The sequence below is a fragment of the Jaculus jaculus genome, chromosome 5, assembly GCF_020740685.1.
Source record: "Jaculus jaculus isolate mJacJac1 chromosome 5, mJacJac1.mat.Y.cur, whole genome shotgun sequence".
NCBI classification, from domain to species: Eukaryota; Metazoa; Chordata; class Mammalia; order Rodentia; family Dipodidae; genus Jaculus; species Jaculus jaculus.
Genome location: NC_059106.1, coordinates 68114538 through 68141879, shown reverse-complemented (window position 1 = coordinate 68141879; position 27342 = coordinate 68114538). Strand labels below are relative to the sequence as shown.

The window sequence follows — 27342 nt, the reverse complement described above, 5'->3', positions numbered from 1 at the left end:
AAAGACGTGGAAAGTAGAAAGATTGTATCACAGCTGTTGTTTTGCTAAATGGCCATGATGAACCTGTCGAATGTTTTCTAAAGATGTTGATGCCCATAGAGGAGCTGCAGACAGCTTTGGTCTGAGAAGCTTCTGGTTGCGATGTATGATAGCTACGGCAATCTCATGACTGGTCAGTGTTGAAAATCAGTGACTATGGAAAGCTTAACCCTGAATAAGGCATCTATATCACCCCACTGGTAAATTTCCATTTTCCTGTAAAATAATTCCTTACCCATACTTCTGTAAGCAACCCTAATTAAATGCCTTGTGTTACCAAAATAAACAAACAAACAAAAAAACCCAAACAAATGAAACATAAATATGAGGCCCTGGTGCGCCATTCTCTCCTTCTCTCTCTCTCCCTCTTTCTCTGTCAAATAAATAAATAAATAAATATATTTTCAAAATCAACATGAAAATAAAAGACTGATGAATTGGGAAGAAGAGGATTATTGAGAGTACGAGGGGACTAAGAGGGTGATAGGAGATAAATATGATCAAAACACATTACATACATGTATAATAATTCCATAAAGAAACCCATTATCAGATACCTTCCAGCAAATTGTTGGTCAATGTGGCCCCTAATGCCTCCAAAACATTACAGGTGCTGGGCGTGGTGGTGCACGCCTTTAATCCTAGCACTAGGAGGTAGAGGTAGGTGGATCGCCGTGAGTTCAAGGCCACCATGAGAATACAGAGTGAATTATTCCAGGTCAGCCTGGACTAGAGTGAAACCCTACCTCAAAAAACAAGAAACAAACAAAATATTACAGGCAATTGACAAGGCTCTTGATTGCCCACCAGAACTAGATGATAAGACCCTACTGTTGAAAACACCAAATGCCTGGGCTGCAGGTCACTGAGAAATCAAGCTGGAGCTGAGCTGGAAGACCCCTCCCTGGTGACTAGCTGTCAGGATGTTGGAAAGAGCAATGCAGCTGGTTGGGGGGAGAAAAGTCGTTAATGGTCTTAACCAGTAGAGGAGCCTGAAAGCTTTATGGCTGGACAACCAGGCCAAATATACCAACTGGTGAAACGGTGGTATGCCTGTTATGGGGGAAACCAGTTGCTTTCTGACTGGACTTTAGGCCTGGTCCGTGGAAAGGAACTCATGTCTGGCGCTGAAAACCTAGTCAAAAGCTTATGTCTGGGGAGGTCATAAGCCCTAAGGGAGAAAGTACTACTGTTGTCTGGCTAAATGAATATATTATTCCCACCATATTGCCCTCTAAACACTTATGATTTTACCCATATATTAATGCTACTCTCACTTTTGGTCAGAGAAGCTTCTCTTTTCAGATGGCAGTGACCAATGTGGTGACTTAAAACTCACTGAACTGCTGAGAAATGGCAGTGGTGTGTTCAGCACTAAGTGAGACATCTCTATCACACACTGCAAGGTTCAGGGACCACTGTGGAAGAGGGGGTGGAAAGAATTTGAGCCAAAAGAAGGAGAGAAGTGCTTTGCAATACTGTTTTCCAGACACAAAGTGGCTGTGACATTCATGACTCCTCAGTGGCTGACACTATGTACACAAGACCTGCATAACAGGAGGGGGAAAATAATGACACCAAAAAAGAAGAGAGACTAGTTGGAAAGACGGTATTTAGTGGAGGGGGGATTTGGGAGGAGGAAAAGGAGCGTACTGGAAGGGGCATATGATCATGGTGTATTGTCTATATGTACAGAGATTGTCAATAAAAAGTAAAAAAAAAAAAAAAAGAGGGGGCTGGAGAAATGACTTAGTGGTTAGAGTGCCTGCCTGCAAAGCCAAAGAATCCAGATTGATTCCCCACAACCCACGTAAGCCAGATGCACATGATGTTGCATGCATCTGGAGTTCGTTTGCAGCAGCTGAAGGCCCTAGCATGCCCATTCTATTTCTCTTTCTCTCTCTCTCACAGGATAAATTAAATAAAAATTAAAAAAAATAGAAATTGAGTAACTTAAACAGTTACACAAAAATATTTTTAAAAAGTAAAAATAAAATAAACCCATTATCATGTATATTTAGTGAATATTAATAAATAACTAAAAGCAACCCACCCTTGAAAAACCACCAAAGATTAATTTAGGAACAATCCTAACCAAGGAGATGAAAGGTCTCTACAATGAAAACTTTAAAATATTGAAGATGGGGCTGGAGAGCTGGCTCAGTGGTTAAAGGTACTTGCTTGCAAAACCTGATGGCCTGGCTTGGATTCCCCAGGACCCATGTAAAAACAGATACACAAAATGGCACATACATCTGGATTTTATTTGCAGTGACAAGAAGCCCCAGTGCACATATACTTATTTTCTCTGTCCCCTCCCAAATAAATGAATAAATAAAATACTAAAAAATAAAATATTGAAGAAAGAAATTGAAGAAGACACTAGAAGATGGAAACATCTCCTATGATCATGGGATTAGCGATCCATGAGATTGGCAGAAGTAATATTGTGAATATGATTATATTACTGAAAGCAATCTAGTCTTCATCAAAGTCCCAAATTTTATTTATTTATTTGCAAGAAGATAGAATGAATGAGAATGAGCATGCCAGGATCTAGTGCCACTACAAATAAACACCAGACACAGATGCACGTACCACTATGTGCATCTGACTTTATGTGGGTATTGGAGAATTGAACCCAGGCTGTCAGGCTTTGCAAATAAAGGCCTTTAACCATTGAGCCGTCTCTCCAGCCCTAATATTCTTTTTTTTTTTTTTTTTCTGAGGTAGGGTCTCGCTCTAGCCCAGGCTGACCTGGAATTCACTATGTAGTCTCAGGGTGGCCTTGAACTCATGGTGAACCTCTTCCCTTTGCTTTTTGAGTGCTGGGATTAAAGGGCTACCATGCCTAGCCCACACCTAATTTTCAACAAAGATGTCAAAAACATTTGCTGGAGAAAATATATCCTCTTCAACAAATGGTGCTGGGGAAATTGAATATCTACATGTAGAAGAATGAAACTAGACCCACAGATATATTTGACATAAAAGTGGAAGGGGGACTATGAAGGAGGAAGAGGAGGGAGAGGAGGGCACACAGCACAGGGTAATGGGGGGGGGGGAGACAAAGACAAATAATACCTACTTCAGGCAGAATCTAGATGTAAATCTGTATAAATTGTATGTTGAAAACAGAAGTGGGGCTCTTTTGGAGGTAAGGGGACCAGTGAGAAGGTGGGGGAAGGAGGGGTGGGAGACAGTGGCAGTAGAGGAATATGATCAAGGTTCAGAGATTTATGTGTATGAAAATTTCATTAATGAAACCCACTATTTTGCATGCCAAAAATTAACAAAAAATATGGACTTAGTGATGTAACTCAGTTGGTAGAGTGATTGCCTAGTATGCACAAAGCCTTGGGTTCAATCCCCAACACCGCATAAGCTGTGTGAGGTGTGGGTATGGGGTCAAGGTGCCTGTAAATAGAAGCCCTCAGGAGGTGGAGGAAGGAGGATCAGAAGTTGAAGTTCATCCTTGACTACATAGGGAATTTGAGGCCTGACTGGATTATATGAGACCCTGTCTCAAAATATATATGCATATAGCCACCCCACCAAAGTATTTCTCTACTCTTTTGAGATACATGGAAGTCTTTTATTTTTTAACTTGTTTTTAGTTTTTATTCATTTATTTTTGTTTTTCTGAGGTAGGGTCTCACTCTAGCTCGGGCTGACCTGGAATTCACTATGTAGTCTCAGGGTAGCCTTGAACTCATGGTGATCTTCCTACCTCTGCCTCCCGAGTGCTGGGATTAAAGGCATGCACCACCATGCCTGGCTCTAATTTGTTTTTTAAAATATTTAATTAATCTATTTATTTGAGAGAGAGAAAGAGAGAGAGAGAGAGAGAGAGAGAGAGAATGAGAATGAGAGAATGGGCATGTCAGGGCCTCCAGCCACTGCAAATGAATTCCAGATGCATGTGCCCCCTTGTGCATCTGGCTTATGTGGGTCCTGGAGAATCAAACTGGGATCCCTTGACTTCGCAGGCAAACACCTTAATCATTTAGCCATCTCTCTAGCCCTAATTTATTTTTTAAATAATATGTTTTGAATGTTCTTTTTTAATATTTATTTATTTGACAGAGAAAGAGGGAGAAGAAGAGAGAATGGGCACACCAGGACCTCCAGCCACTGCAAACCAACACCAGACACATGCACTCCCTTGTGCATCTGGCTAACATGGGCCCTGGGGAGTCGATCCTGTGTCCTTTGGCTTTGCAGGCAAATGCCTTAATCGGTAAGCCATCCCTCCAGTCCTAAATAATATTTTTTAATTAATTTATTTTTCATTTGAGACAGAGGGGGGAGAGAGAGAGAGAAAGAGAAGGAAATGGGCACACCAGGGCCTCTAGTTATTGCAAACAAACTCCAGATGCAGGTGACACCTTGTGCATCTGGCTTACTTGGGTCCCAGAGAATTGAACCTGGGTCCTTAGGCTTCACAGGCAAATGCCCGAACTGCTAAGCCATCTCTCCAGCCCTGGAACTTTTTTTATAAGCCAAATGAGCCACTTACCAGTGTTCCAACCCAGGGATGCTATTCTCTAGGCTCTGGAATAAAGCCACCTCTTTAAAATGAAATCATCAGAGAAAAGAGTACCTCCCCTCCTTCCAGGTTTTGTGGGAGGGAGGGGCCCAAATCTCAGTGGGTGCCTAGCCCTATCTTGCAAATCTTTCTGTGATTAATATACCAGAAAGTTACTTTAAAATATGTTTTAAAAAATATTTTATTTGCCGGGCGTGGTGGTGCATGCCTTTAATCCCAGCACTCAGGAGGCAGAGGTAGGAGGATCCCCATAAGTTGGAGGCCACCCTGAGACTACATAGTGAATTCCAGGTTGGCCTGAGCTAGAGTGAAACCCTACTTCAAAAAAAAAAAAAAAAAACCCAGAAATCTTTATTTTTTTTATTTACTTGACAGTGAGATAGATAGATAGAGATAGAGAGAGAGAGAATGGGTGGCAGGGCCTCCAGCCATTGCAAATGAACTTCAGATGTGTGTGACCCCTTGTGCATCTGGCTTATGTGGGTCCTGGGGAATTGAACCTAGGTCCTTTGGCTTTACAGACAAGTACCTTAACCTATAAGCCATCCCTCCAGCCCTAAAATATTTTTATTTATTAATTTGAGGGAGAGAGAGAGGGAAAGAGAGAGAGGGAGAGAGTCAAAGACAGACAGATAGATAGATGGATGGATAGATAGATAGATAGATGATAGTGTATGGGCATGCCAGGGCCTCCTGCCACTGCAAACAAGTTCCAGATGCATGAGCTACTTTGTACAACTGGTTTACATTGGCACTGGGGTATTAAGCCCAGGTCTTCAGGCCCTGTAAGCACACACCTTTAACTGCTGAGCCATCTCTCCAGCCCTAGACAGTTTTGTTTTAATTAAAAAAAATTTAATTTTGTATAAAGGCATTTAGTAAGCACAGGTGTATGACTTCATTTACCCTAATTTAGAATGGACTATGTGTGGAGCCCTTTTACTTTACCGCTAGTTGCTGTTTCTCTTGAGAGCGTGTACACAATGAGTTACTCCATTCAGCTACATAAAAGAGAAGGCTTGTTTTGTCTTTGCAGTCTTTAGTGGATGACCTGCTGTGCACATCACATTCTGGTTGAATGTTTACTCAATGATAGAGCTTGTTTTCTTTGCTTTCTCTTTTGTCCTTGGGGGAGAGGGTTTCTGGATTGGCAAGAATTTTTTTAAAAATTTTATTTATTTACTTATTTGCAAGTGGAGAGATACAGATACACAGAGAGAAACAGAGATAGTATAGGCACGCCAGGGCCTCTAACCACTTCAAACGAACTTCAGATGCATGTACCACTTTGTGCATCTGGCTTTATGTGGGTCCTGGGGAAGCTAACTTGGGTCATTAGTCTTTGCAGGTAAGGTAAGCACCTTAACCTCTGAGACATCTCCAGCCTGAAATTTTTTTGTTTTGTTTTTTGTTTTTTGAGGTAGTGTCTCACTCTAGCTCAGGCTGACTTGGAATTCACTATGTAGTCTCAGGGCAGCCTTGAACTCTGGGCAGTCCTCCTACCTCTGTCTCCCGAGTGTTGGGATTAAAGGGGACCTGAGATTTTGTTTTGTTTTGTTTTTTCCTGTGTCGAAGATTAAACCCAGAGCCTCATGCATGCTAGGCAAATGTTCTACCACTGAGCTACATTACCAGACCTGAGATAATACTTCTCATGATACTGCATCTTTGTATTTATGTTTGGTTTTTCGAGGTAGGGTTTCACTCTAGCCCAGGCTGACCTGGAATTCACTATGGAGTCTCAGGGTGGCCTCGAACGCACAGCGATCCTCCTACCTCTGCCTTCCAAGTGCTGGGATTAAAGTGTGTACCACCACACCTGGCGCTTTATTTATTTATTTATTTTTCATTTTTCCTTTTAAAAATGTATTTATTGCAAGTTGAAAAAGAAAACACGAAAAGGTCAAGTTAGTGCTGCTGCTGTTCCAAAAAAGGTCACGAGGTCAGAGTTGAAAGTTCTAAGTTCAGATTGAATCCGACCCTCCTCCTAGAAGGTCACCAGGTTATTTATTTATTTTTTAATTGACAACTTCCATAATTGTAGACAGTATTCCATGGCAGTTCCCTCCCTCTCCTCACTTTCCCCTTTGACACTTCACTTTCCATCATATCCCCTCCCCCACTCAATTAGTCTCTCTTTTATTTTGATGTCATCATCTTTTCTTTCTATTATGATGGTCTTGTGTAGGTAGTGTCAGGCACTGTGAGGTCATGGATAGCCAGACATTTTGTGTCTGGAGGAGCACGTTGTAAGGAGTCCATTTCTGTATTTTTGAAATAGAACTTCACTATGTAGCCCACAGCTGGCCTGTGACTTGCTGTGTAGCCTTGGCTGGTCTCAAGCTCATTTCCTGCCTCAGCCTCCTGAGTGCTGGGGCTATAGGCGTGCAGCACCATACCCAGCAGGGTGGTCTCTTCTCAGGTCTCTTCCCTGTGCACCTCAGCACTCTGTGACTCCCTCTAGGTGAGCCCTGCTTCTGGGCTCCAGTGGTCATCTTCAAGTCTTCACCACCAGCATGGGAGCTCTCAGTGGTACACTGAACTCTGTTTTGAATCCACACTGTCAGCTGGGCCTACATGTTAGGTGAAAGCTGGCTGAATGCAGGAATGAATGAATGAATGAAAGAATGAATACACAAGTGAATGGCTCTGCAAAGTAGCCCCCAGTGTTGGTCAAGTTTGTGCCAACTTGATCAGTTTAGGAATCCACAGACATTCCTCGTAAGCGGGTCTCTGAGGTTGCTTCCAGGAAGGAGTAAACTAAAGGAGGAATCCTTCCCCTAGGGAGAGCCCTTCCTGCAGGAGTGGGCGGCCCCTCTCGGAGGGGAGGCTTTATCAAGTGAAGCTCTGGGGAGAAAGGTATTCTCCTCCCTTCCCACCTGCTTTCCTGTGTGGACTGAAGAGCAGCGTGTCTCCAGGACACCCCCAGGCCTTCAGTGCTGGATTGGGCAACTGCTGAGGCCTCCAGTCTCGTGGGCTGAGCAGCTACCGGGTTCCTTGAACCTCAGGCCTGTCATCTGCTGTTGTTGGACTGTCGTACACTAATCCAATAAATTCCCTTTTAATACAATTCATTCTATATCAGTTCTGTTCCCCTAGAGAGCCAACCCTGACTAATACACCCCCTGACTACTGGACCCTGGATAGAAAAAAGAAGACACTCAGGCATACCATAGAGCTTTTTCTTTTTATTTCCTTCCTTCTCTCCTTCCTCCTTCCCTCACTCCCTCCTTCCTTCTCCCTCTCTTTCTTTCTTTCCCCCTTTCTTATTTTCTCCTTCCTCCTTTCTTCCCTCCCTCCCTCTCTCCCTTCCTTTCTTCCTCTTCCTCCCCTTTTCCCTTCTTTCTCCTCTCTTCCTCTTTCTCTTTCCAGGGTCTCCTCATGGAACTAAAACTGGCCCAGAACTCCCAATCCTACTACCTCTGTCTCCTTAGTATTAGGATTACAGGTGTGCACCACCACACCTGGCCAGAGTTTTTTTTTTTTTTTTTTTTTTTGAGGTAGGGTTTCACTATAGTCCATGCTGACCTGGAATTCACTCTGTACTCTCAGGGTGGCCTCGAACTCACAGAGATCCTCCTACTTCTGCCTCCCGAGTGCTGGGATTAAAGGCGTGCACCATCATGCCCCATGCCCAGCACTCTTTTTTGGTTCTGGTCAGAGTTTTTTAAAAACAAGAACAAGAACACAAAATTCCAAAACCAGTTAGAGACTGAGCTTAAAAAAGGAAATAAGCGCAAAAGGCTAGTGGCGGGCTGCTGGAAGGAGCATTATCTGGATTTTAGAGTGTGAGGGTGGCCTAGGAGGCCCCGCCTATGAAGGTTGTGAAGGAGGTGTGAGGGAACTCACATAGGGAGAAAAAGGGGCTTTTCTGTCTTCCCTGGGTCTGGTGGCTTATAGTGATAGGCTTAAGAAGAGAGGGCTCCTTTCTGCTGGACAGTCCAGTCCATTCAAGTGGTTGGTTCATGCGTGGAGACTTGGTAAGTTCTAGAAGCTTGCTAATCCTTCATCCCCTTGGACTTGAAGTCCCTGCAAGAGGGGGAAGTCCAGCAGTGGCCCAAAGACACAGTCATCCTCTTGGCTTGGGGGTGGGCTCATGAGGTTCTCCAGGGGGCTAGGCTGAAACCAGAGGTTCTCGTAGGACTTAGGGCTGGGTGTGAGGCCCCCCAAGAGGGGCTGAGTGGAATCACAGCGGATGTAGTGCCCCGGCCCTGGGCTGGTAGGGCTGCCCAGCACCTTCCCATAAAGGACTGGGTCACTGGTACTAGATGGGGGCTGGAACTGGGTGGAAGTTGCTTTCAGGTCTCCTTGGAGCATGTAGGCCTGGACCTGGGTAGGGAGGCTGTAGGTCTCTGAGCTGCTGCTGGCCTCCCAGGGCTCAGGCTTCTTCTCTTCCTCCAGCACAGTGATCTTGGTGATGGGTGGCATGCTGGAGTCCTGGAGGCTGGGGAGTTGGAGGGTCTCCTGGACATGGGGACACAAAGTGAGAGCATGGTTCATCTAGATGTCTGCCTGGACACTGTCCCTTTCTGAGGTGAGGCAGGTGGGATGTTCCTGCTGTCACATGGTGAACAGAGGGCTGCACTTGCTCAACACCCTTATATGTTCCTCAAATACATCTGACATGCACAGCCCACGCTGCTCCTGCTGCCCAGTGCAGAGATAGGGCTAGGAGATTCAAACCCAGGCTGGCATCCTCTGGCTGGAAGTCAGACACAGGCCAGCATGCTTGTCAGAAAGGCAGAAGGGCATCCCTCCCCTGGCTGCTCCTGGGCTCTCAGCCCAGGCTGTTTCCTTTTTTCTCCAGGTGCTCACCTCTGCAATGTTGGTAGGCACCCAGGAACCCAGGCTGCTGTGGGCTGGGTCAGGCACACTTGGCCAGAGGGGGTTCTTCCTGTTGGAGAACATCCGATGAAGCCTGGGTCAGGCATGCCACTTCCCCAACCCCGGCCCTTCAGCACCCTGTGAGCGGGAGTGAGTTCTCTCAAAAGCGCTCACCTGGGCCTGCAGCAGAACCTGACAGCCATGCAGAGGCAGATGAGCAAGACCAGGAAACCAGACAGGCCCAGGAAGATGTGTAGCTCGGACCCACCTGCGGTGAGAGGAAAAGCCAGAAGACACAGCTTCTTAAACTAATCCCATAGGGTTACCAAATTGGGGGTGGAGGAGACGACGTTCATGAAAAAATTGGCAACAGATAAAGGTTTCTGAACATGCAACAACTAAAAATAAATTCATCCTCAAATGCATTAGGATTCTGCGGTCGGTGCTCATCTGTGTGGCATCACGCGGCTTCACTGCAGCCTTGGTTCTGAACACACAATATGAACACCGCGCTGGGCATGCCATCATACCACGTGATGCCAGTGAACACTGCCTGAAGCGTCTTGGCTCAGATTTGAGACTTCTGTATCTTAATGAATTGCAATATTTTCACTGTACATACAAAGATGTCTGCTTTTATAGAAACAATAGGTTGATTGTGGCAAATAAAAACTTTTTACTTATTTATTTATTTGCAAGCAGAGAGATAAACAGGAGACAGAATGTACACACCAAAGCCTCCAGCTGCTGCACACGAACTCCAGATGCATGCACCACTTTGAGCATCTGGATTTCTGTGAGTACTGGGGAATTGAACCCAGGTTGTTAGGCTCTGAAAGCAAGCACCTTAACTGCTGAGCCCATCTCTCCAGCCCGCAAAGAAAGACTTTTACATGTAAGCCTGGGCCTCAGCCACTAATTGAACTCCAGATGCTTTTGCCACCCAGTGGGCATGTGTGACCTTGTGCTTGCGTCATCTTTGTGTGTCTGGCTAATGTGGGATCTGGAGAGTCAAACATGGGTTCTTAAGCATTGCAGGCAAGCACCGTAACCACTAAGCCATCTCTCCAGCCCTAATTAATTATTTTTGAGGCTGGGTCTTGTGCAGCCCAGGCTTGCCTGGAACTCCCTGTGTAGCTGAGAATGGCTGTGAGCTTCTAGTCCTCCTGCTTCCACCTTCCATGTCCTAGGATTATACGCTCAGTTTTATGTGATGCTGGAGTTCCAATGGAGGACTTTGTGCATGCTGGACAACTAGTTATCGATTCTTTTCTTTTTTTCCCTTTTTCTTTTGGTTTTTCGAGGTAGTGTCTCTCTCTAGCTCAGGCTGACCTGGAACTCACTATGTAGTCTCAGGATGGCCTCGAGCTCATGGCGATCCTCCTACCTTGGCTTCCCAAGTGTTGGGGTTAAAGGTGTGTGCCACCACGCCTGGCCCCAATTCTTTTTGATATACCTATATAGCTGGGATTGCTTGAAAGATGTTCAGGCAGCCAGTCATAGTGGCTCCCAGCATTCATCAGGCAAAGGTAGAAGAATTGCCATGAGTTCAAGCTTGGGTTTATATAGTGAGTTTCAGGTCAGCCTGGGCTAGAATGAGACCCTACCTCAAAAAAAAAAAAAAAAACCCACACAAATATATATATATATATATATATATATATATATATATATATATATATATATATATATATATATATATTTTTTTTTTTTTTTTTTTTTTCCTCCAGGCAAAAAGAAGTCATGGGTAGAAAAAAGTTTAGAAAGCATTTCATGCTGAGTAAGTCTGGGACCATGGGTGAGGGCAGCTCTCCCCAAAATGGGGATCCATGGGTGGGACTGAGTCTCATGTCTCAGACCTGGAGCTCCAAAGGCATGTTCATTAGGGTCCCTTGAGCGGGGCACCCCCCAGCATCCATCAATGCCAGCCCTTCTGAATGCTTACCTAGAGCCAAGGTCATCAGGGTGAGTCTTGTACTGTTGGTGTCACCAGCCCGGCTGGTGGCCATGAGGTGGATGTGATACACACTGTCGGGCTCCAGGCCATGGATGACATAACCATGGGAGGAAGCGTTCAGGGTGGTGGCTGGGGTGAGACATATGGTCAGTGTAGGTTGGGGTGCTAAAGCCACCTCAGAGCTGCTAAGTGCCTTTCCCAGGTCTTGTGCGGCCATGGAGAGCCGCGGATAGACTCACAGAAGGACTGGTCCTGAGCATTGGTCCAGAAGATGGTGTAGTGGGTGAGGGGGCTCCTCCCCAGCTCAGGGAGCTCAGGTACCCACTCCAGCTGCACCCAGGTTTTGCCAGTGTTCCTTAGATGTAGTTCTGGGGTACGAGGAGAGACTGTGGGAGACAGAGGTAGAGGGGCTGAAGGTGTGAAGCCAGTAAGCCCTGGAGTTGGCCTGCACTGTGGGTGGGTGAGAAAACAGAGTCCAAGGAGCCAGGTGTGGTGTTGCATACCTGTAATCTAGGATTTCAGAATGGGAAACACCTTTCTTTCTCCAGGGCCAGAGGTAGAGACGATCCTGGTTCCCCATATCCCTGACCACTGGAACCCAGGTGGGGAGAGAAGAGAGAATTGGGGAGAGGCTGAGGGCTGCCAAACCTGTTTTTCCAGAGTATGCATAGGTGAGCTGGGAGGGTCCCACGGTGCCCTCGTACAGGGGAGCCACAGCGATCTCGTAGAGCTGAAAGGGACTGATGTTCTCTGTAGAGAAGATGGGGTGGCACTCTGGGGGCTCATCTCTGCTGACAATCAGGAGTTAGCCTCAGAATCTTTTTTTTTTTTTGGAGGCGGGGGTCTCTAGCTCATGCTGACCTAGATATGTCGTCTCAAGGCCACCTTGAATGCATGGTGATCCTCCTACCTGTGCCTCCCAAGTGCTGGGATTAAAGGCGTGTGCCACCATGCCTGGCTCTAGCCTCAGAATCTTTAGTGTCTGCCACACCTGATTTTATCTAGTCTCAGCAATGTCTTTAGTTGATGGGTCAGGAAAGAAAAAGAGAGGGGTGGGGAGGGAGGACAAGAGATCTGAAAGAGGGGCAAGGTTAAGGAAGGATCCAGTTAGACTGTAGGAAGAACTCTCCACTGGTGATGATCTGAGATAAGACCAGCCAAAGATAAGGAAGGCTGGGGAAGGCTGAGGAAGGCCATTGTAGGGCAGTTCAGGCTGCCCCTGGATGCCTTCAGTTTAGTTCCCCTCCCCTGCCCAGCCCCCAAGTGCAGCCTCCTCACCCTGTAGCAGAATCCCTGTCACGGTCCCGTCATGTTCCATCCTCCAGGTCTTATTACTGCTGTTATGATTGGGGGGCCCCAGGCCCCACTCAACAATGTAGCCCTGAGGCTGAGTGCTAGGGGGTTCCCAGTCCACCCAGAGGCTGTGAAGGTCTCGGGCCATGGCATGGAGTCCGGTCAGGGGTGGACCTAGGGACAGAGTAGGAAACAGGGGTGAAGTTGTAAAAGAATGTAGGCCCTGGAGCCAGAAGCCTGGATTCAAATCCTGCCTTTGTTATTTACAGGGTAGGTCAATATCCGAGCCTCAATCTTCTCATCTATAACGAGGAAACTATGATAAAAGTCCCTACTTGGGGGGAACTTAGTGTGCCTTAAAGGAGAAGGTGCATGGAACAAGCCTAGCACAGAGCCTGGCACATAGGTAACTTTCTGGTAGGTTCCAAGTATGGTCTTTGACAAATGTGATTCACTGAGTCTTCTCATAGCCACCCCAGGGAAGTACTGCTGTGGTTGCCACTATATAAATGACCAAAATGGGAGACACAGAGAGGTAATGTGGCTTATTGAAAGTCACCCAGCTTAAAAGTGGGAATCTTAGCGCTGTGTGTGTGTGTGTGTGTGTTGTGAATTATGTATGCATGTGTATGAGGATATGTGTATGAGTATGTGTGTGTATTTATGTGTGTGTGCACGCGAGTGTGTTCTCCCATGTGCACTCTCAGTTTAATCTAATACAGCGAGTGATGGTAATTTCACAGCCAACCCACAGTCAGGAGGCACTGTTACCATTCTCATGCTGGATCTGGAGTAAACAGGGGCCAGGAAGGAAAGCCCATTGCCTAGGTCACTCTGTAAGCAAGTGGTAGGATCAGACACGAACCCAGGCAGTCTAGCGTCTGAATTCCCTGTTGTCCAGCTGCGCTCCCCTTACCTTTGTTTTCCACGAAGACCACCGGGGTGGGCTGAGAGCTCCCACCCGTGTTGTAGGCCTTGAGGGTCACTGTCTGGGCTCCCGCGGGCAGTAGGAAAGCGCAGCTGAGCTCTGAGGTGTTGCAGAGGGGTAGGGCTGTCTCCTGATGACCCAAGGGGCTCCAGGAGAGCAGGTACCCTTGGATCTGCCCACTGTCTTCCATCAGGGGTGTTGGCTGTGGTGGGTGAGGGAGAACGCAGTGAGACTGTCTAGGACACAGTGAGTTGGGGGAGTCTCTGGGGTGAGGCATGGACAGGCCTCTCTTCCACCTTCCTCCCTCTGTTCCCCTGGGCCAGGATCTCAGAGGGAGAGAAGGAAGAAGCCAGTGTACATAGCAGGGGCATAACTATTCACTGAATGGATACTTTGGGGCTAGCCTATTCCAGAGGCTTCTAAGGCATGGGCAACGTATATGCAAAGTGTATTCAAGGGGTCTCCCAGATCCCTCCCCTTCCCACCAGAGTCCTGAGCCCCAGCGACGACGGGGTTGTGTCTGGACAAGAAAGGAGGAGGCGGCACCTTCCAGAACAGCTCCACGCCCATCGTGCTGGAGTCCTGTTGCCTCTGCCGCCACCACGTGTCCAGTCTGACGATGGGGGCTGTGGGTGGAGTGAGAGGAGAGGTCCTTGGGGATTGTGCTGGGCTCTGAGGGGCCACTCCCATCCCTTCATCACCCACTCACCCTTAGTGGTGGTCTTCAGCTCCAGGCTGGGGCTCCAAGGGCTCCAGTGGCCCGGCAGGGGGGAGCGGATACAGCGCATCTGCAGGGCATAGGCTGTGGCCGGGAGGAGCCTGCAGAGCTCATAGGTGTGCATGCTGGAGGGCAGGCCGGTTTCCTGGTACAGCATAAGAATGACTCTGAGCCCAACGTGCTCCTCCTTCAGTCTCCCATCTCAGGGCCTGGGGGTTTCCTTCTGTCTCACCTGTGCCCAGCTGGCTCCTCCAAGCAATGGCCGGTGGCGTAGCTCACACTTCTGGTCCATGAACAGGCTTGGCTTCCAGGGTTCCCAGCCCAGCCACAGACAGCCCATTGGAGGTGGGGCTACATCTGGGCTGGGCTTCATGCCCCATAGGGTGGGGGGCTCCAGTTTCACTGCATAAAGTAGAGATTATCAAGCTTCTCTCTGCCCCACATATAAGGATCTTAGACCTTCCCTCTTGCCTCTTCCTGGTTCCACTTTCCCTCTCTTGCTCTCTGTATGTGTTAGCATGTTTCTGTCTTTTTGTAATGGGCCTGTTTTTCTCTAAGTTTTTTCCTTCCTTCCTTCTTTCCTTTTGTTCCTTCCTTCCTTTCTTTTTTCTTTCGGAAAAGGCATGTGTTTAAACAAAGCAAAAGCAAAAGCAAAAGCAAAAAAAAAAAAATGGTTCCTGTTTTGGACGTGGCAATATTTCTTTAAGACACACAATATCTTTTACAGTGCAGTTACATTCTATGTCTTTAAATAGCAGCCGTTTTAACTAATGTATTAATTACGCTCTAGTTGCAATCTCATCAAATCTAAGAATGCCATATTTAGGATACATAATCTCCAACTGAATGGTACAAATGCAATACTTGAACATATCAAAACTATTGAACCTTAATTTAGACTCTGCCGAGGTAGCTCTAAGTCTTTTCTTCACACTCTTTTCTCAAGGCCTTTTTATCAGTTGTTACCTTTGCTCAAGAAATTGGTTGAAAGAAGGAATGCGTTTCCTAGCCTCTGGGTCCCCATGTCTCCCTCTCTGCCTCTCTACTGAGATCTTCTAGGGTCTCCCTGGCTGTAACTGGGCTTGTGCTTATTTCCCTGTGCTTCTCTAGGTCTGGCCACCTGGGGGTGTCATTCTCTCTTTCTGCACCCAGTGTCACCCACCAACATCCATGGGGTCAAGGCACAGCTGTGGGGATGCGCTGGTCCCCAGTGCGTTCTCTGCCTGTACCCAGATGACCATATTCTGGTATAAGATCAGGTGTTTGCGGGGGATGGAGCAGTAGCTCTGCCCTTCCTCAGGCACGCAGTCCACAACTGGGTCCTCCTGGCTCCGACAGTTCATGCGGCTCCTGCCAACAGGCTGGGCTTGAGATGCCAGGCCAAGGAAGAAGGCCAGGCTCTCCCCTCCCATGGTAACTCGTGCCCAGGACCCAGAGGAAGGAGCTGGCATGGGGGCCCTACTCACTTGAAGCTCTTTAGGATGTAGCTGGTGGGCAGGTGGGTCTCAGGGCCTGGTTCCCACAGGCAGGTGAGGCTGTTGATTGTGAGGTTCATGAAACAGGACAGGTTGGAGGGTGCTGTGGGAGGGTCTGTGTAGGATGGGAACAATGTGAGGGGCGGGCAGGGTGGACGAGGTTTGTGGTCTTGCTTCCTTGGGCTAGTCTCTCTGGGCTAGCCTTGTCCACCCCAGTCTCCATGGAGTGTGGTCCTGGTGGGGCAGCCACATTACAGGCAGGTATAAGGTTGAGTATCCCAGAACTCCTGTCAGTCTGGTGGCACCTTTGTCAGTGTCCACGAAGTCTAGGTTTCCATTCTGTCTCGGCCACTCATTAGCTGGGTTTTCCTGAAGTGACTGGACTGCTCTATACTCCAGTTTCCTCATCTGTAATACACTTGCCACCTAGGTTCCTGTGATGACTAAATGACTTCTTAGATGTTGAATACTCAGAATGACATGCTTGGACGTGTTACCTAATACTATGATAGACATTCTTTCTTTTTTGGAGACAAGTTCTCGCTATGAGGCTGGCCTTGAACTCATGATCCTACTGCCTCAGCTTCCAAGTACTAGGGCTATGGACACCTGGCTCTCTTACTGATTTGTGCTATGCTAGAGATGGAATCCAGGGTAGGATGTTAAGAAAGCAGCCTACCATTGAACTATTGCTAATTCCTTTTTTATTTTGGTGCGCATGTGTGTGTGTGTGTGACCCCATATGCTTGCCTAGGGTGGCTACATCAGAACATTGATGTCCCACATCGTCACTCTTCCGCTTGTCTGGTTTTGGGCGGGAGTCTCTTTACTGATTCTGCAGCTTGCAGAGCTCCAGTGATTCTTGGGTCTCTGCTCTCCTGAGGAACTATGATCACAGGCATGCATGGCCATGGCCAGACGTCTATATGGTATCTAAAGATTTGAATTCTGGTGGTCTCAGGCCCTTACGCTTGTACAGGAAGCTCACTTAACTGCTGAGCCATCTCTTCAGCCCCGCTATCACTGATTTTTTAGTAAGGCTTTAGTCCCTGTTTGCTTCATAGGCCTAGACTTGGCGCAAATGCCATCCTGCTCAGTTTGCAAAGGAATGGGAATGAGCTGGGGAGGAGCTGGGAGCAAGCTCAGCTGGCGGAGGATGACCTCCCTGGATCCCCGGTCCCTGTCTCTGTGGCTGTGGCCCCGGGCTTGCTCGGCAGCCATGCAGACAAATGGTTTCCACACTAGCATACTTGTATTGGTGTGTGTGTGGCCTTCAGCAAGTACTCACTCTCCTTAAATGTCAAGTTCCACATCTTAACTGTCAGAATGCTGGTGGGAACCTTCCCTTGCTATCATGCCCCCAAAAGATTAGTCATTTCTCTCCCTGATATGGACAGGAGGGCACTGGAGGCAGAGTGGGTAGATGGCCAGAGGGACTTACAGCCTGCCCGAAGCTCAGCTTGATCCAGAACCTGTGGACTGTTGGCCCATTGTAGGAAGCAGAAGAGAAAGGCCCGAGTGTGGTTGAAGTGGGGCAGGGTGATGGTGGACTCCAGGGTCCCATCGGGCAGGCGCTGCTGCCTGTCCCCAGGCTGCTTTGCCTCGTCTTCCAGTTTCCATAGAATCTGTGGCTTTGGGTCCAGGTGGCTGCAGTTTTGGCTGATGGTGCAGGAGGCTGTGACAGGGTTCCCGACATGGACAATGGGGGCTGAGATCCTGATGTGCCCACAGCTCTCCAGGCCTGGGGTGGAAGAAGATGGGCCCTGGAGGACTTTTCTGCCAGGCCCACCTGAGTCATGTGGAGGCTTTTGTCCTCTTAGACTCAGAGCCCTCCACTGTCGGCCCCACCCCTCAATACTTGGGAGCTGGACTGGGAAGGGTGTGTGCCTGTGGTGACCCAAGAAGCTCTACAGGGGGAGCTAGAACTACTAGTGATTATCAATCTTACCAAAAGGCTCTGCAGAGGTAAGAATCCCCTGATCTGGGTATGCATAGCTTCCTGTGATGTGAATGCTTCCTATGGTATGAATGCTTCCTGTGGTGTGAATGCTTCCCATGGTGTGAACACTTCACATGGTGTGAACACTTCTTGTGGTGTGAATGCTTCCCATGGTAGAAATGCTTCCTGTGGTGTGAATGCTTCCATCTTGGCTAACATCCATCTACCAGTATGCCTTCCCTGAATGTGGCTTGGAAGAGATATGTGTAATCTGTTCATGTAAACCAGCTCTGGCTCCCCACCAGAGAGCGAATGGGTGGTGAAAGACATGATCAGTGATAAGAAGCTGTGGCCACAGCAATCTTTGCAAAATTCAGATCTGATTGTGTGACCCCCATCTTGATCATGGCTCTTTAAAGGCACATGACTGCTTACAAAGATAGCATGGGCCGGGTGTGGTGGTGCATACCTTTAATCCCAGCACTAGGCAGGGGTAGGAAGATGGTGGTGACTTTGAGGTCATCCTGACACTACATAGTGAATTCCAGGTCAGTCTGGGCTAGAACCAGACCCTGATTTGGAAAAAAAAAAAAAAAAAAAGACAGCATGGTCCAATGGGTACAAACCTGAACATTGGGACCAGACTGCATCTATTGCTTATTGCTTATGTCACCCTGGTATGTAACTGGCTTTTGGTGCCTTGCTTTTCTCTTCTTTAAAATGGGGACTAAAAAATACTTCCTACCTTCGTGTTGCTGGAGGAATTAGATGAGATAACACACTTAAGGCACAAAGAACTGTGCCTGGCAAGTAAGTGTTTACTGCCATGGTTAAGATAAAGATCAGGAGCCGGATGTGGTGGTGCACGCCTTTAATCTCAGCACTTGGGAGGTAGAGGTAGGAAGATTGCTGTGAGTTTGAGGCCACCTTGAAACTACATAGTGAATTCCAGGCCACCTTGGTTTAGAGTGAGACCCTACATAAAAAAAAAGTAAGATAAAAAGATAAAGATCAGATCCTTGAGCTGAGGCTATAGCTTAGTGGTAGAGTGTTTGCCTTTTTTACTATGTGTGGTGGTTTGACTGTAACTGTCCCCTGTAGCCTCAAGTGATTTTTAAAAATATTTTATTTATTTATTTATTGGCAGAGAAAGAGTGAAAGATAGATAGATAAATAGATAGAGAGAGCGAGAGAGAGAGAGAGAAAATGGGCAGGCCAGGGCCTCCAGCTACGCTAGATGAAATCCAGATGCGTGTTCCCCCTTATGCATCTGGCTAATGTGGGTCCTGGGGAATAGAACCTGGGTCCTTTGGCTTTGCAGGCAAATGCCATCCCTCCAGCCCATCAAGTGTTTTTAATTAAGATTAAACTTCTGACAATTCTAAGTCTCCAGCAGGCAGAGCCCTACTGGAAGAGGTGTGTTGCTGGAGGGTGGATCTTGAGTCTGGCTCTAAGGTGTGTGTTCAGAGTCAGCTTGTGCTTGCGGGTGCTGGCTGCTGTCCCTGCTGTGGATGTGTGATGACATCCACCATGAGGATGTTTCCCCCCCACCCCACCGAATCTGTAAACCTGAAATAAACCCTTTCCTTCCACCAGCTGCTTCTGGCTGGGTGTTTGTATCAGCAACGAGAAGGTAACTGCAACACCATCCCTCTCACCAAGAGCAAGCTGCAAGTTCCAGACCCCACATGCAGCCCTGTCCCCTGGTGCCTGGCTCTCTCTCTCTGTCCTGGCTCAGATCTTTATCTCTGTTTGCAGTCCCTGGATCTGTTCCTGCAGAGACTCCACGATCTCTCCCTATCTGTGGACTTCTGCCTTCCTGTCCTCTCTTTGTGGTGCATTTTTTCCTCTCCCTCAGCCCTCTCTCTGGGATTTTGGGGAGCTAGACTGTACTCTGACTGACCAGGCTAGTTAAATCCCTTGTCATTTCCCAAAGCTCTTACTTCCCTATGTAATTATAGAGACATGGCTGCTTTTCTGGCTCCCGGTTACACTTGAGTTTCCATGAAGCCAAAGGCCTCACTGCTACACTCTGGCCTGGCACAGAGTGGGGTGGGCCCTTGGGGATTTTTTGTTTTATTTTTTTGAGGTAGGGTCTCGCTCTAGTCCAGACTGACCTATTCACTATATAGCCTCAAGGTGCTCTCAAATTCCTTTCTCCTACCTCTTCCTCCTGAGTGCTGGGATTAAAGGTGTGTGCCACCACACCTGACTTTTTATTTCCTTTTCTTTTCTGGTGAGACTAGCTCTTGAATGAGTGAGTGAATGTGCACTTGGCCTTCTCTCCTTTTGGGTGTTCTCGGGCCCATTTTAGAGATGGAGATGGTGAGGCCCTAAGAGGAGATGCTATTTGGTTGGAGTAACAGAGCCAACTCATTCTTTCTCCCCTTCTTCCTTCTCCTCTTTCTCTTCCTCCTCTTCTCCCTTCCACCTCCTCTCCTCTCCTCCTGATACTCTTCCTCTCTCTATTCTCTGTCTCTCTCTGTCTCTATTCTAAGACTCTGTCTCATCTAGCTGGCCTCTAACTTCATATGTAGCTGAGAATGGACTTGAACTTCTGATTCCCCCGCCTTCATGAGTGTTGGGATTACAGACATGCACTACCAATGCCCAGCTCCTAGTTTATGCTCTATCCTACCAAGGCTGTGTAGCACTCAGAGGTTTCTTCTGATAGCCCAGAGGAGATCTGCAGGCATGGCCTGGATGCCCATGTCTTGTGTCGACTGACCAGCTCATAGGCCGTCACACTTACTCTTGGTGGGTGGGGGTCTCTGGAGAGGACTAGGAGCTCCTACTGGAGCTCAGGCTTGAGCCCCTTGGGATTCTCAGGAGACACGTGGCTGTGTAGGACATGATACCCCTCCCCCACCCCAGGGGTCTTTCCTTGTATCACCCCCACCCTCCAGACCCCTCAGTCACTCACCTCTTGGGAGCAGCAGGAGGATCAGGGCAGCTCTGGCCAGGCTGCAGGCTCTCGGCCCTGCCATGCCGCCAACTTGGTGCTCACCTGGAGAAGGGTGGGGGTGGTAGTTAAGGCTTTGGAGTTTAAACTGAGTTTAATCTTTGCTCTGCCACCAAGGAGCTTTGGCCAGGTTACTTGACCTCTCTGAGCCTTAGTGTCTTTGCAAAATGATGTAACAGCAGTCTCTGTACTGCACAGGACTTGGGGAGGAAGATGGGAAATGACACTGAGGCAAGGGCTTTGCCCCTGTACCTGGCACACAGGAAATGGCTCTGTGTGACCACGCTTAGACCGTTCTATCATACCTGCTTCCCAGGAAGGAGCAGGGAAGGGAGCAGAGGGGAACACACACTTCTCCCTCCCCTACTGCCCAAGGCAGTCTTCCTCCAGAAAGCCAAGCTCAATCCAAGAGCCTGCCAGCATATATTTTATTCTGGAAGGGTCCTAGAGGCAGGTGAGAGAAGGTTCTAGAAGCAGGTGAGAGAATAGGGACAATGAAGAGAGAAGCCTGAAACATGGCTCATCTTCATTTGGTCACTTCTATGGATAACTGGGTTCAGTGCTGCTAGTACCTTCCAAAACAGCCATGTAAAACCGAACTGTCCCCTCACTGGACAGTTTATCCTGAGAACAGGGGCATTTTCTCACTGGCTCAGCTACCCTCTTTTTCTTTTTCCTTTCCCTTTTATTTCTAAAACAAGTAAATACTCCAGTACATGTAGGGTAAAACCTTGACACGATGGGGGTGGGGAGTGGGGAATCACTCTATAGTGTAAATTAACAAATAAGGACCGTGGTGGCGCATGCCTTCAATCCCAGCACTTGGGACGCAGAGGTAGGATGGATCACCGTGAGTTCGAGGCCACCCTGAGACTACACAGCAAATTCCAGGTCAGCCTGAGCTAGAGAGTGAGACTCTACCTCAGAAAAAAAAAAAAAAAAGGAAATACAAAACAAAACAAAACAAAACAAACCAGACCATCACACCGGGAGAGGAGTGGCAACCCTGGTTGGAGCCGCAAGTGCCCCAGCAGGCCCCAGCCCTCCCCCACTTGCCCAGCGCTGCCAACACCAAGCCCCAAAGCTGGGCACTACCACAGCGGCGCAGGGTGGTGCAGGAAAAAGGTCATCGCGAGGAAGGCTTTAGGAGCTGCAAAATGGTTCAGTGCACGGAACGGGTATGGTTTCATCAACAGGTATGCCACCCAGGAAGAGGCATTCGCTGCCTAAGGCAGGCTCACCGGGCAGGGGTGGCGGAGACGCTGTGGGGTTGGGTGTCGGGGGAGCGGAAAAGCGAGCGCATGGGCACGTATTGCAGGCCCTGGTGGAGTCCGGATCAAGGCAGTGAATACGCAGCAGGCCGTAACCATCGTAGAGGCTGTCTCGCCGTGGGGGTGGGTGGGGGTCCTCCACCAATTACCAGAACCGTGAGAGCGGGGAAAGGAGGGGTGGGAGAGCGCTCCTGAAGGCCGGGCCCGCCCTCACTACCCGAGGAGCCCACGGGCGTGGACCACAGCATCCCTCCCTCCTGCGAGGGAGAAGTGATGCGGTGCTGACCACCAGGGTGCGGGACAGCGAGGCGTCCGGGGAGACGGAACACGGATGGGGTCTAGACCACCATTCCGCAGGGCTCCTCCCCGCCAAGGACAGCCCAGAGGGGCCGGCAATGCGGAGGACAGGGGAAGTCAGGGGAGATGGCCCCCAAGGTCAGCAGCCACCTCCACGTCGGTACCGTCGCAGCTTCAACTACCCAAACAGACGCCCAGAGGACCCTCAACCACGAGACGGGACGGCGAAGAGACCAAAGCAGCCAGCCCTCCAGCCCTCCACGGCTGAGCAGGGCGGGGCCGAGGAAACGCTGTCTCACATCCCTTAGTTATCCAGCAAGAAGAAATGAACGTGAAAAAGATTGGAGCTGAACCTGAAGTGTTTGCTTTTTGCCTGTTGACCAGATAAGTTAGAACTGTCCGCATTATTATTTTTACTTAAACATGTCTCTTTTTGGTAATGACCATTTTTTTAAAGCCCGGTTTTTCTCAATATACCTTTAAAGGTTTTTAAATTGTTTTGTATCTGGTCAAGCTGAGCTTTTCTTTTCTTTTTCTTTTTTTCTTTAGCGGCTCAGGCTTATCTGGAATTCACTATGTAGTCTCAGGGTGGCCTCAGACTCACTGTGATCCTTCTACCTCTGCCTCCCCAGTGCTGGGATTAAAGGCTTGCACCACCATGCCAGCCAAGATTTAAAAAAATTTTTTTTTATTTGAGACAGAGGAAGAATATGGGCAAGCCAGGGCCTCTAGCCGTTGTAAATGATCTCCAGATGCATGTGCCCCTTGTGCATCTGGCTTATGTGGGTCCTGAGGAATCGAACCTGGGTCCTTCGGCTTTGTAGTCAAGTGCCTTAACTGCTAAGCCATCTCTCCAGCCCCAAGTTGAGATTTTTAAGAACTTCATTTTTAATTTGTAATAAAAGTTTACAACTTGGTTTAAAAAAGCCAACAAACTGCAAGCACCTACTAATAAAGGTCTTAAATAAAACACACACACGCACATGCTCACAGTAGCTTCCCCCCACTTGCAAATCACGTGGCAAAGTCATACAAGTGTACTCCTAATTCAACAAAAATAATGACATACAAAAAAGGTAGCTACATCCACATGTAAACAGTGAAAACTGAGGTAACCTTTCCCCCTCCCCCCTTTACAAGGGACGCCCCAGGGATGTTAACTCTGGCACATACAGGCTGCTCATTCATGAGTACCAGACTGAGGCCTCTGAGACTCTCTAGAAGAGCGACAAGGAGCAGCTGAGGCTAGAGCCTGGCTGGCATTGCCTGTGGAAAGCTGGCTTTGTGGCTATGGCTAGAGGGAAACATTGACTGAATGGGGGAGGTAGGCTCAAACAGGAGTCCTATACACCCTTCGTTCTGGGTGCAGAGCATCCGGGGTCTGGCATGATAGGGTCGTGACCTTAGTGTGTAAGTGGAGGGAGGGCCGGATCTTGTCTCAGGAAGGCTACAAATGCCCCTATCACTGAGTGTGTGTTTGTTCTGACCCTCAACCCGGCTGCCAGTGGATATACCCTGGAGACAGACATGCAGGTGGAGTCCCAGCAGGTCCCCCGTGTTCATGAGCATGTCCTGGTCATATGAGGCTACTCCTGCTTGTGGGAGACTCACCCAAATCGCCAGTGCATTCATATACATTGTAGCGTCAGCATGCCTGGTGACTTAGCCAAGAAACCACTTTTGTGCAAATCAGAAATTAAAAAAAAGGACTCTTCCACTGCTCAGGTACAGTCCCATACAGGCACCTGTCAACTGGATGCATTTCTGCCTCCAGTAATCTCTTAAAAGCCAGGGAGCGTTGTGCAGAGAGACCTGCACAGTGGTCCACAACCCCTGTCTACCAGTCAGTGTTTGGTAACCTTCCTCACTTCAGCACACCGGTTTAATTATCCTCTCCTACCACATACACAGAGTGCGGAAGGCAGCCTCCTAGGCTCAGGGCTTGGGATACTGGTTCCTATCTTTATACATACCTGATTGTACCCAAGCCCTGGTGTTGGAGCAAGGGGCAGCTTCAAGTCCAGCCTTATCCTTCTCCACCATTTCCTGGGTAGCATGGGCAGCCATTCCCAGGGACGTCTCTGGGGGCTGGGGTGCTTGGCATCAGCCCTAGTCCTCCGGCTCAGGTTGAGAACGAGCTGGGGGCCCGTGGGAGCATGTATCTACTTCTGTGGGACAAGTACGCAAAGAGGCTGGGGCCCAGTTCTAGTCTCATCACCCAGCCTGACCTCATGGTTCTGCTACTTACCGGCTTGGTGACCTTGGATGGGTCACTTCCTCTTTCCAAACCTCAGTTTCCCCATCTGTGAAAACAAAAGGATTGACAATAGTGTCCACTTTTCAGAGTTGCTCAGAGGATGAACTGGGATGATTAGGATTAAAGCCCTCAGCACCATGTCCAGCCTGGAGCGAGCTCTTGGTAGCTGTCGGCTGTTTTGAGGAGCCCTAAGGCAGAACACTAGTCAATGGCACCAGCAGAGCTTAGTGCCTGTCCCCCACAGCCTCCTAGGACAGTTACTTTGCTTTTTGTGGGCATCACATCAACAGCCCCATTTTGGGGTTCCATTCAGCTCCTCAGTCCTTCCCCATTACTCTAGCCATCTCTGTGGGGCTCTGTAGCTATTTTGACCGTCTTCGCCACCTGGCACACTGGTGCCGTCTGATATTGTTGCCACAGCACCCCCTGTTTTTGCTGTCCCCTCCCCTTTCTCCCCCCCATCATACCCAGTTTTCCCAACAGCTCCTTTCTTTTCCTCAGTTCTTGAAATTCTTTCTCTAGGAAGGGGAGGAGGGTGTTGGGAATAAACAGGGGGGGGGGAGAGGACAGAGACCCCTCCCCAGAGATGAGACCCATGCAGAACCTACTCTGGTATTGCAAGTGTGTAATCCCAGTTACTTTGGAGGCAGAGGCAGGAGGACTGTAAATTCAGGGCCTGCCTAGACAATTTAGATCTGTTCTCAAAACTATAAAATAGCCAGGTCCAATGGCATACTGCTGAAACCCACACTTAAGGCCGAGGTGAGAGGGAGGTGTGACGTGAGTTCCCAGCCAGCAAGAGCCCATCTCAAAAACAAAGCAAAACAACCAACAAAAGGAGGCTTGGGGACAGGGTTCAGTGATAGGGTGACTGTCTAGCATCTATAACACCTTAGGCTCAGTCCTTAGCACCACCAAAACAGACAGAGCAGGAGTGGAGTGGAGTGGCAGGCAGAGGCAAGGATCCCAGGGGACATGTGTGCTGACCCCGAGAGGCCAAACAGGCGGGTCTGGCACCAAGCATGTAAGATTAAGAGGTAAAAGGAACAGAGAGAGTGGGAGAGAGTGGCCCAGAGACTCCGGGGCAGTTAGACACAAAGAAGCAGCAAGCAGAGAGGGCGTCAGGGAGGAGAGATGGAAGCCAAGAGTGAAACAGACAGATACAGACAGGGTGGGATGGGCGACCTGACCATGCCTGAGGGTCAGAGAGGGACTGGTCATCCTTGAATCCAGCTCATGTCCTCAAAGAGATATTCGGTTGTTTGTGCCATCCCTGATGCCACCCACAGAGGGACGATCATGAGGCAGGGCCAAGCTAGTCCTGGCAGGTGAGGGAGTGGTGTGGGGTGCCCAAGACCCCTGAGTCTCCTCTACTTACTTTGGGGCTGGGGCAGGGGTGCCCAGCCTCCCTGCTTTCTCCTCTCCTTTTCTCTCTTCTCTGGGGCAAGTTCCTGAAACTTCTCTTTCTAGCGCTGTCGTTAATGACAGGACAGGGGACTGGGGATTGCAACATCTTCCCAGCTTCCCTCTGCCCTCCCCTGGGCCCCTACCCTTGGGGGGCACAAGCAGCCCCTTCTTCTCAGGAAGGAGCCTGAGGGAAACTGGTGAGCTGGTGACCTTCCTGCCTTAGGGGTCTTAAAGGGCTGAGTATGTGGCAACGGCAGGTCCTTTCCCCTGCCTCCGGATTTCCTGAACTCCATGTTTTGAGGCAGGGCAGGGTCAGACTCCAAGCTGGTTGGGGGCCATCGCTGAGTACCCAGGACCATTCTCCAAGTTAGTGTAACCCACACTTCTGTCTTATCTCTTCTACCCTCTCCCTCAGGCCAAGCACATGGAAAAAGGGGCTTTGGGGACAAGATGGGGTTGTTTAAGAGAGGTCCTGGGTCCATGAGTTTGAGGCCAGCCTGAAGTTACAGAGTGAGTTCCAGGTAAGCCTGGGCTATTGTGAGGCTCTGCCTGAAAAGAAAAGTCTCAGATGTAACTTGGAAGCTGTATATGTGGTTAATTCCAAGACACTTAAGGGTGACTCTCCTTTGAGAAGCCCATGTCCCTTCCCTTGGGTGTGACTTATTCTTTCTCTGAGAGCTTTCCATTCTTTTTTTTTTTTTTTAAATAGTTTTAGGGCTGGAGAGATGGCTTAGCGGTTAAGCACTTGCCTGTGAAGCTGAAGGACCCTGGTTCGAGGCTCAATTCTCCAGGACCCACGTTAGCTAGATGCACAAGGGGGCACACGTGTCTGGAATTCGTTTGCAGTGGCTGGAAGCCCTGGCGCGCCCATTCTCTCTCTCTCTATCTATCTGCCTCTTTCTCTCTCTGCCACTCTCAAATAAATAAATAAAAATGAACAAAAAATTAAAAAAAAATAATTTTAGTTATGAGAGAGAGAGAGAGAGAGAGAGAGAGAGAGAGAGAGAGACAGAATAGACAGAATAGACATACTAGGGCTTCTTGCCACTGCATATGAACTATACACTCATATGCCACTTTGTGCATGTGGGTTTATGTGTGTCCAGATGTTTATCTATAGATTCAGATTACTCACAGTATGTGTACTTCACAACCCCATAAAGGTGAGGTACCAGCAGACCAGAGCACGTATGGAACATGCTATCGCTTTAGGAAAAGTGTGTTCATGGCCCAGTGTGGTGGACAGACCTGAGCTGGAGCTATGGCTCCACATGAGTCCCCACCTGCCCGGAGCAGCCTTCCTGATTTCCCACAAGCTTTGCCTACTCAAGCCAATCCCAGAGATGCTTCTTTCTCTCCTGCTTGCTCTTTCTTTCAAAACAATTTATTTATTTGCAAGAAGAGAGAAATAGCGAGAAGGTAGAGC

At 48.6% G+C, this 27342-nt stretch overlaps 1 protein-coding gene across 2 annotated transcripts; it reads right to left on the bottom strand.

Moving 5' to 3' along the window:
* Positions 1–8092: 8092 nt before the first annotated feature.
* Positions 8093–25984, bottom strand: Csf3r (colony stimulating factor 3 receptor). 2 transcript variants are annotated; one of them, XM_045149989.1, is made up of 17 exons: positions 25888–25984; positions 24501–24555; positions 20646–20729; positions 17225–17524; positions 15775–15898; positions 15471–15658; positions 14541–14710; positions 14300–14453; positions 14137–14216; positions 13579–13792; positions 12648–12836; positions 12018–12119; positions 11609–11755; positions 11358–11498; positions 9587–9680; positions 9404–9482; positions 8093–9052 (listed from the first exon to the last, which is right to left on the bottom strand). In XM_045149989.1, the coding sequence occupies exons 3-17, from the start codon at positions 20707–20709 to the stop codon at positions 8576–8578; spliced, it is 2523 nt and encodes an 840-aa protein (XP_045005924.1). In that variant the 5' UTR covers positions 20710–20729; positions 24501–24555; positions 25888–25984; the 3' UTR covers positions 8093–8575. The 2 variants fall into 2 exon arrangements, with proteins under 2 accessions (XP_045005924.1, XP_045005923.1); XM_045149988.1 differs by lacking the exons at positions 24501–24555; positions 25888–25984 and adding an exon at positions 24226–24328.
* Between the last annotated feature and the right edge of the window lie 1358 nt (positions 25985–27342).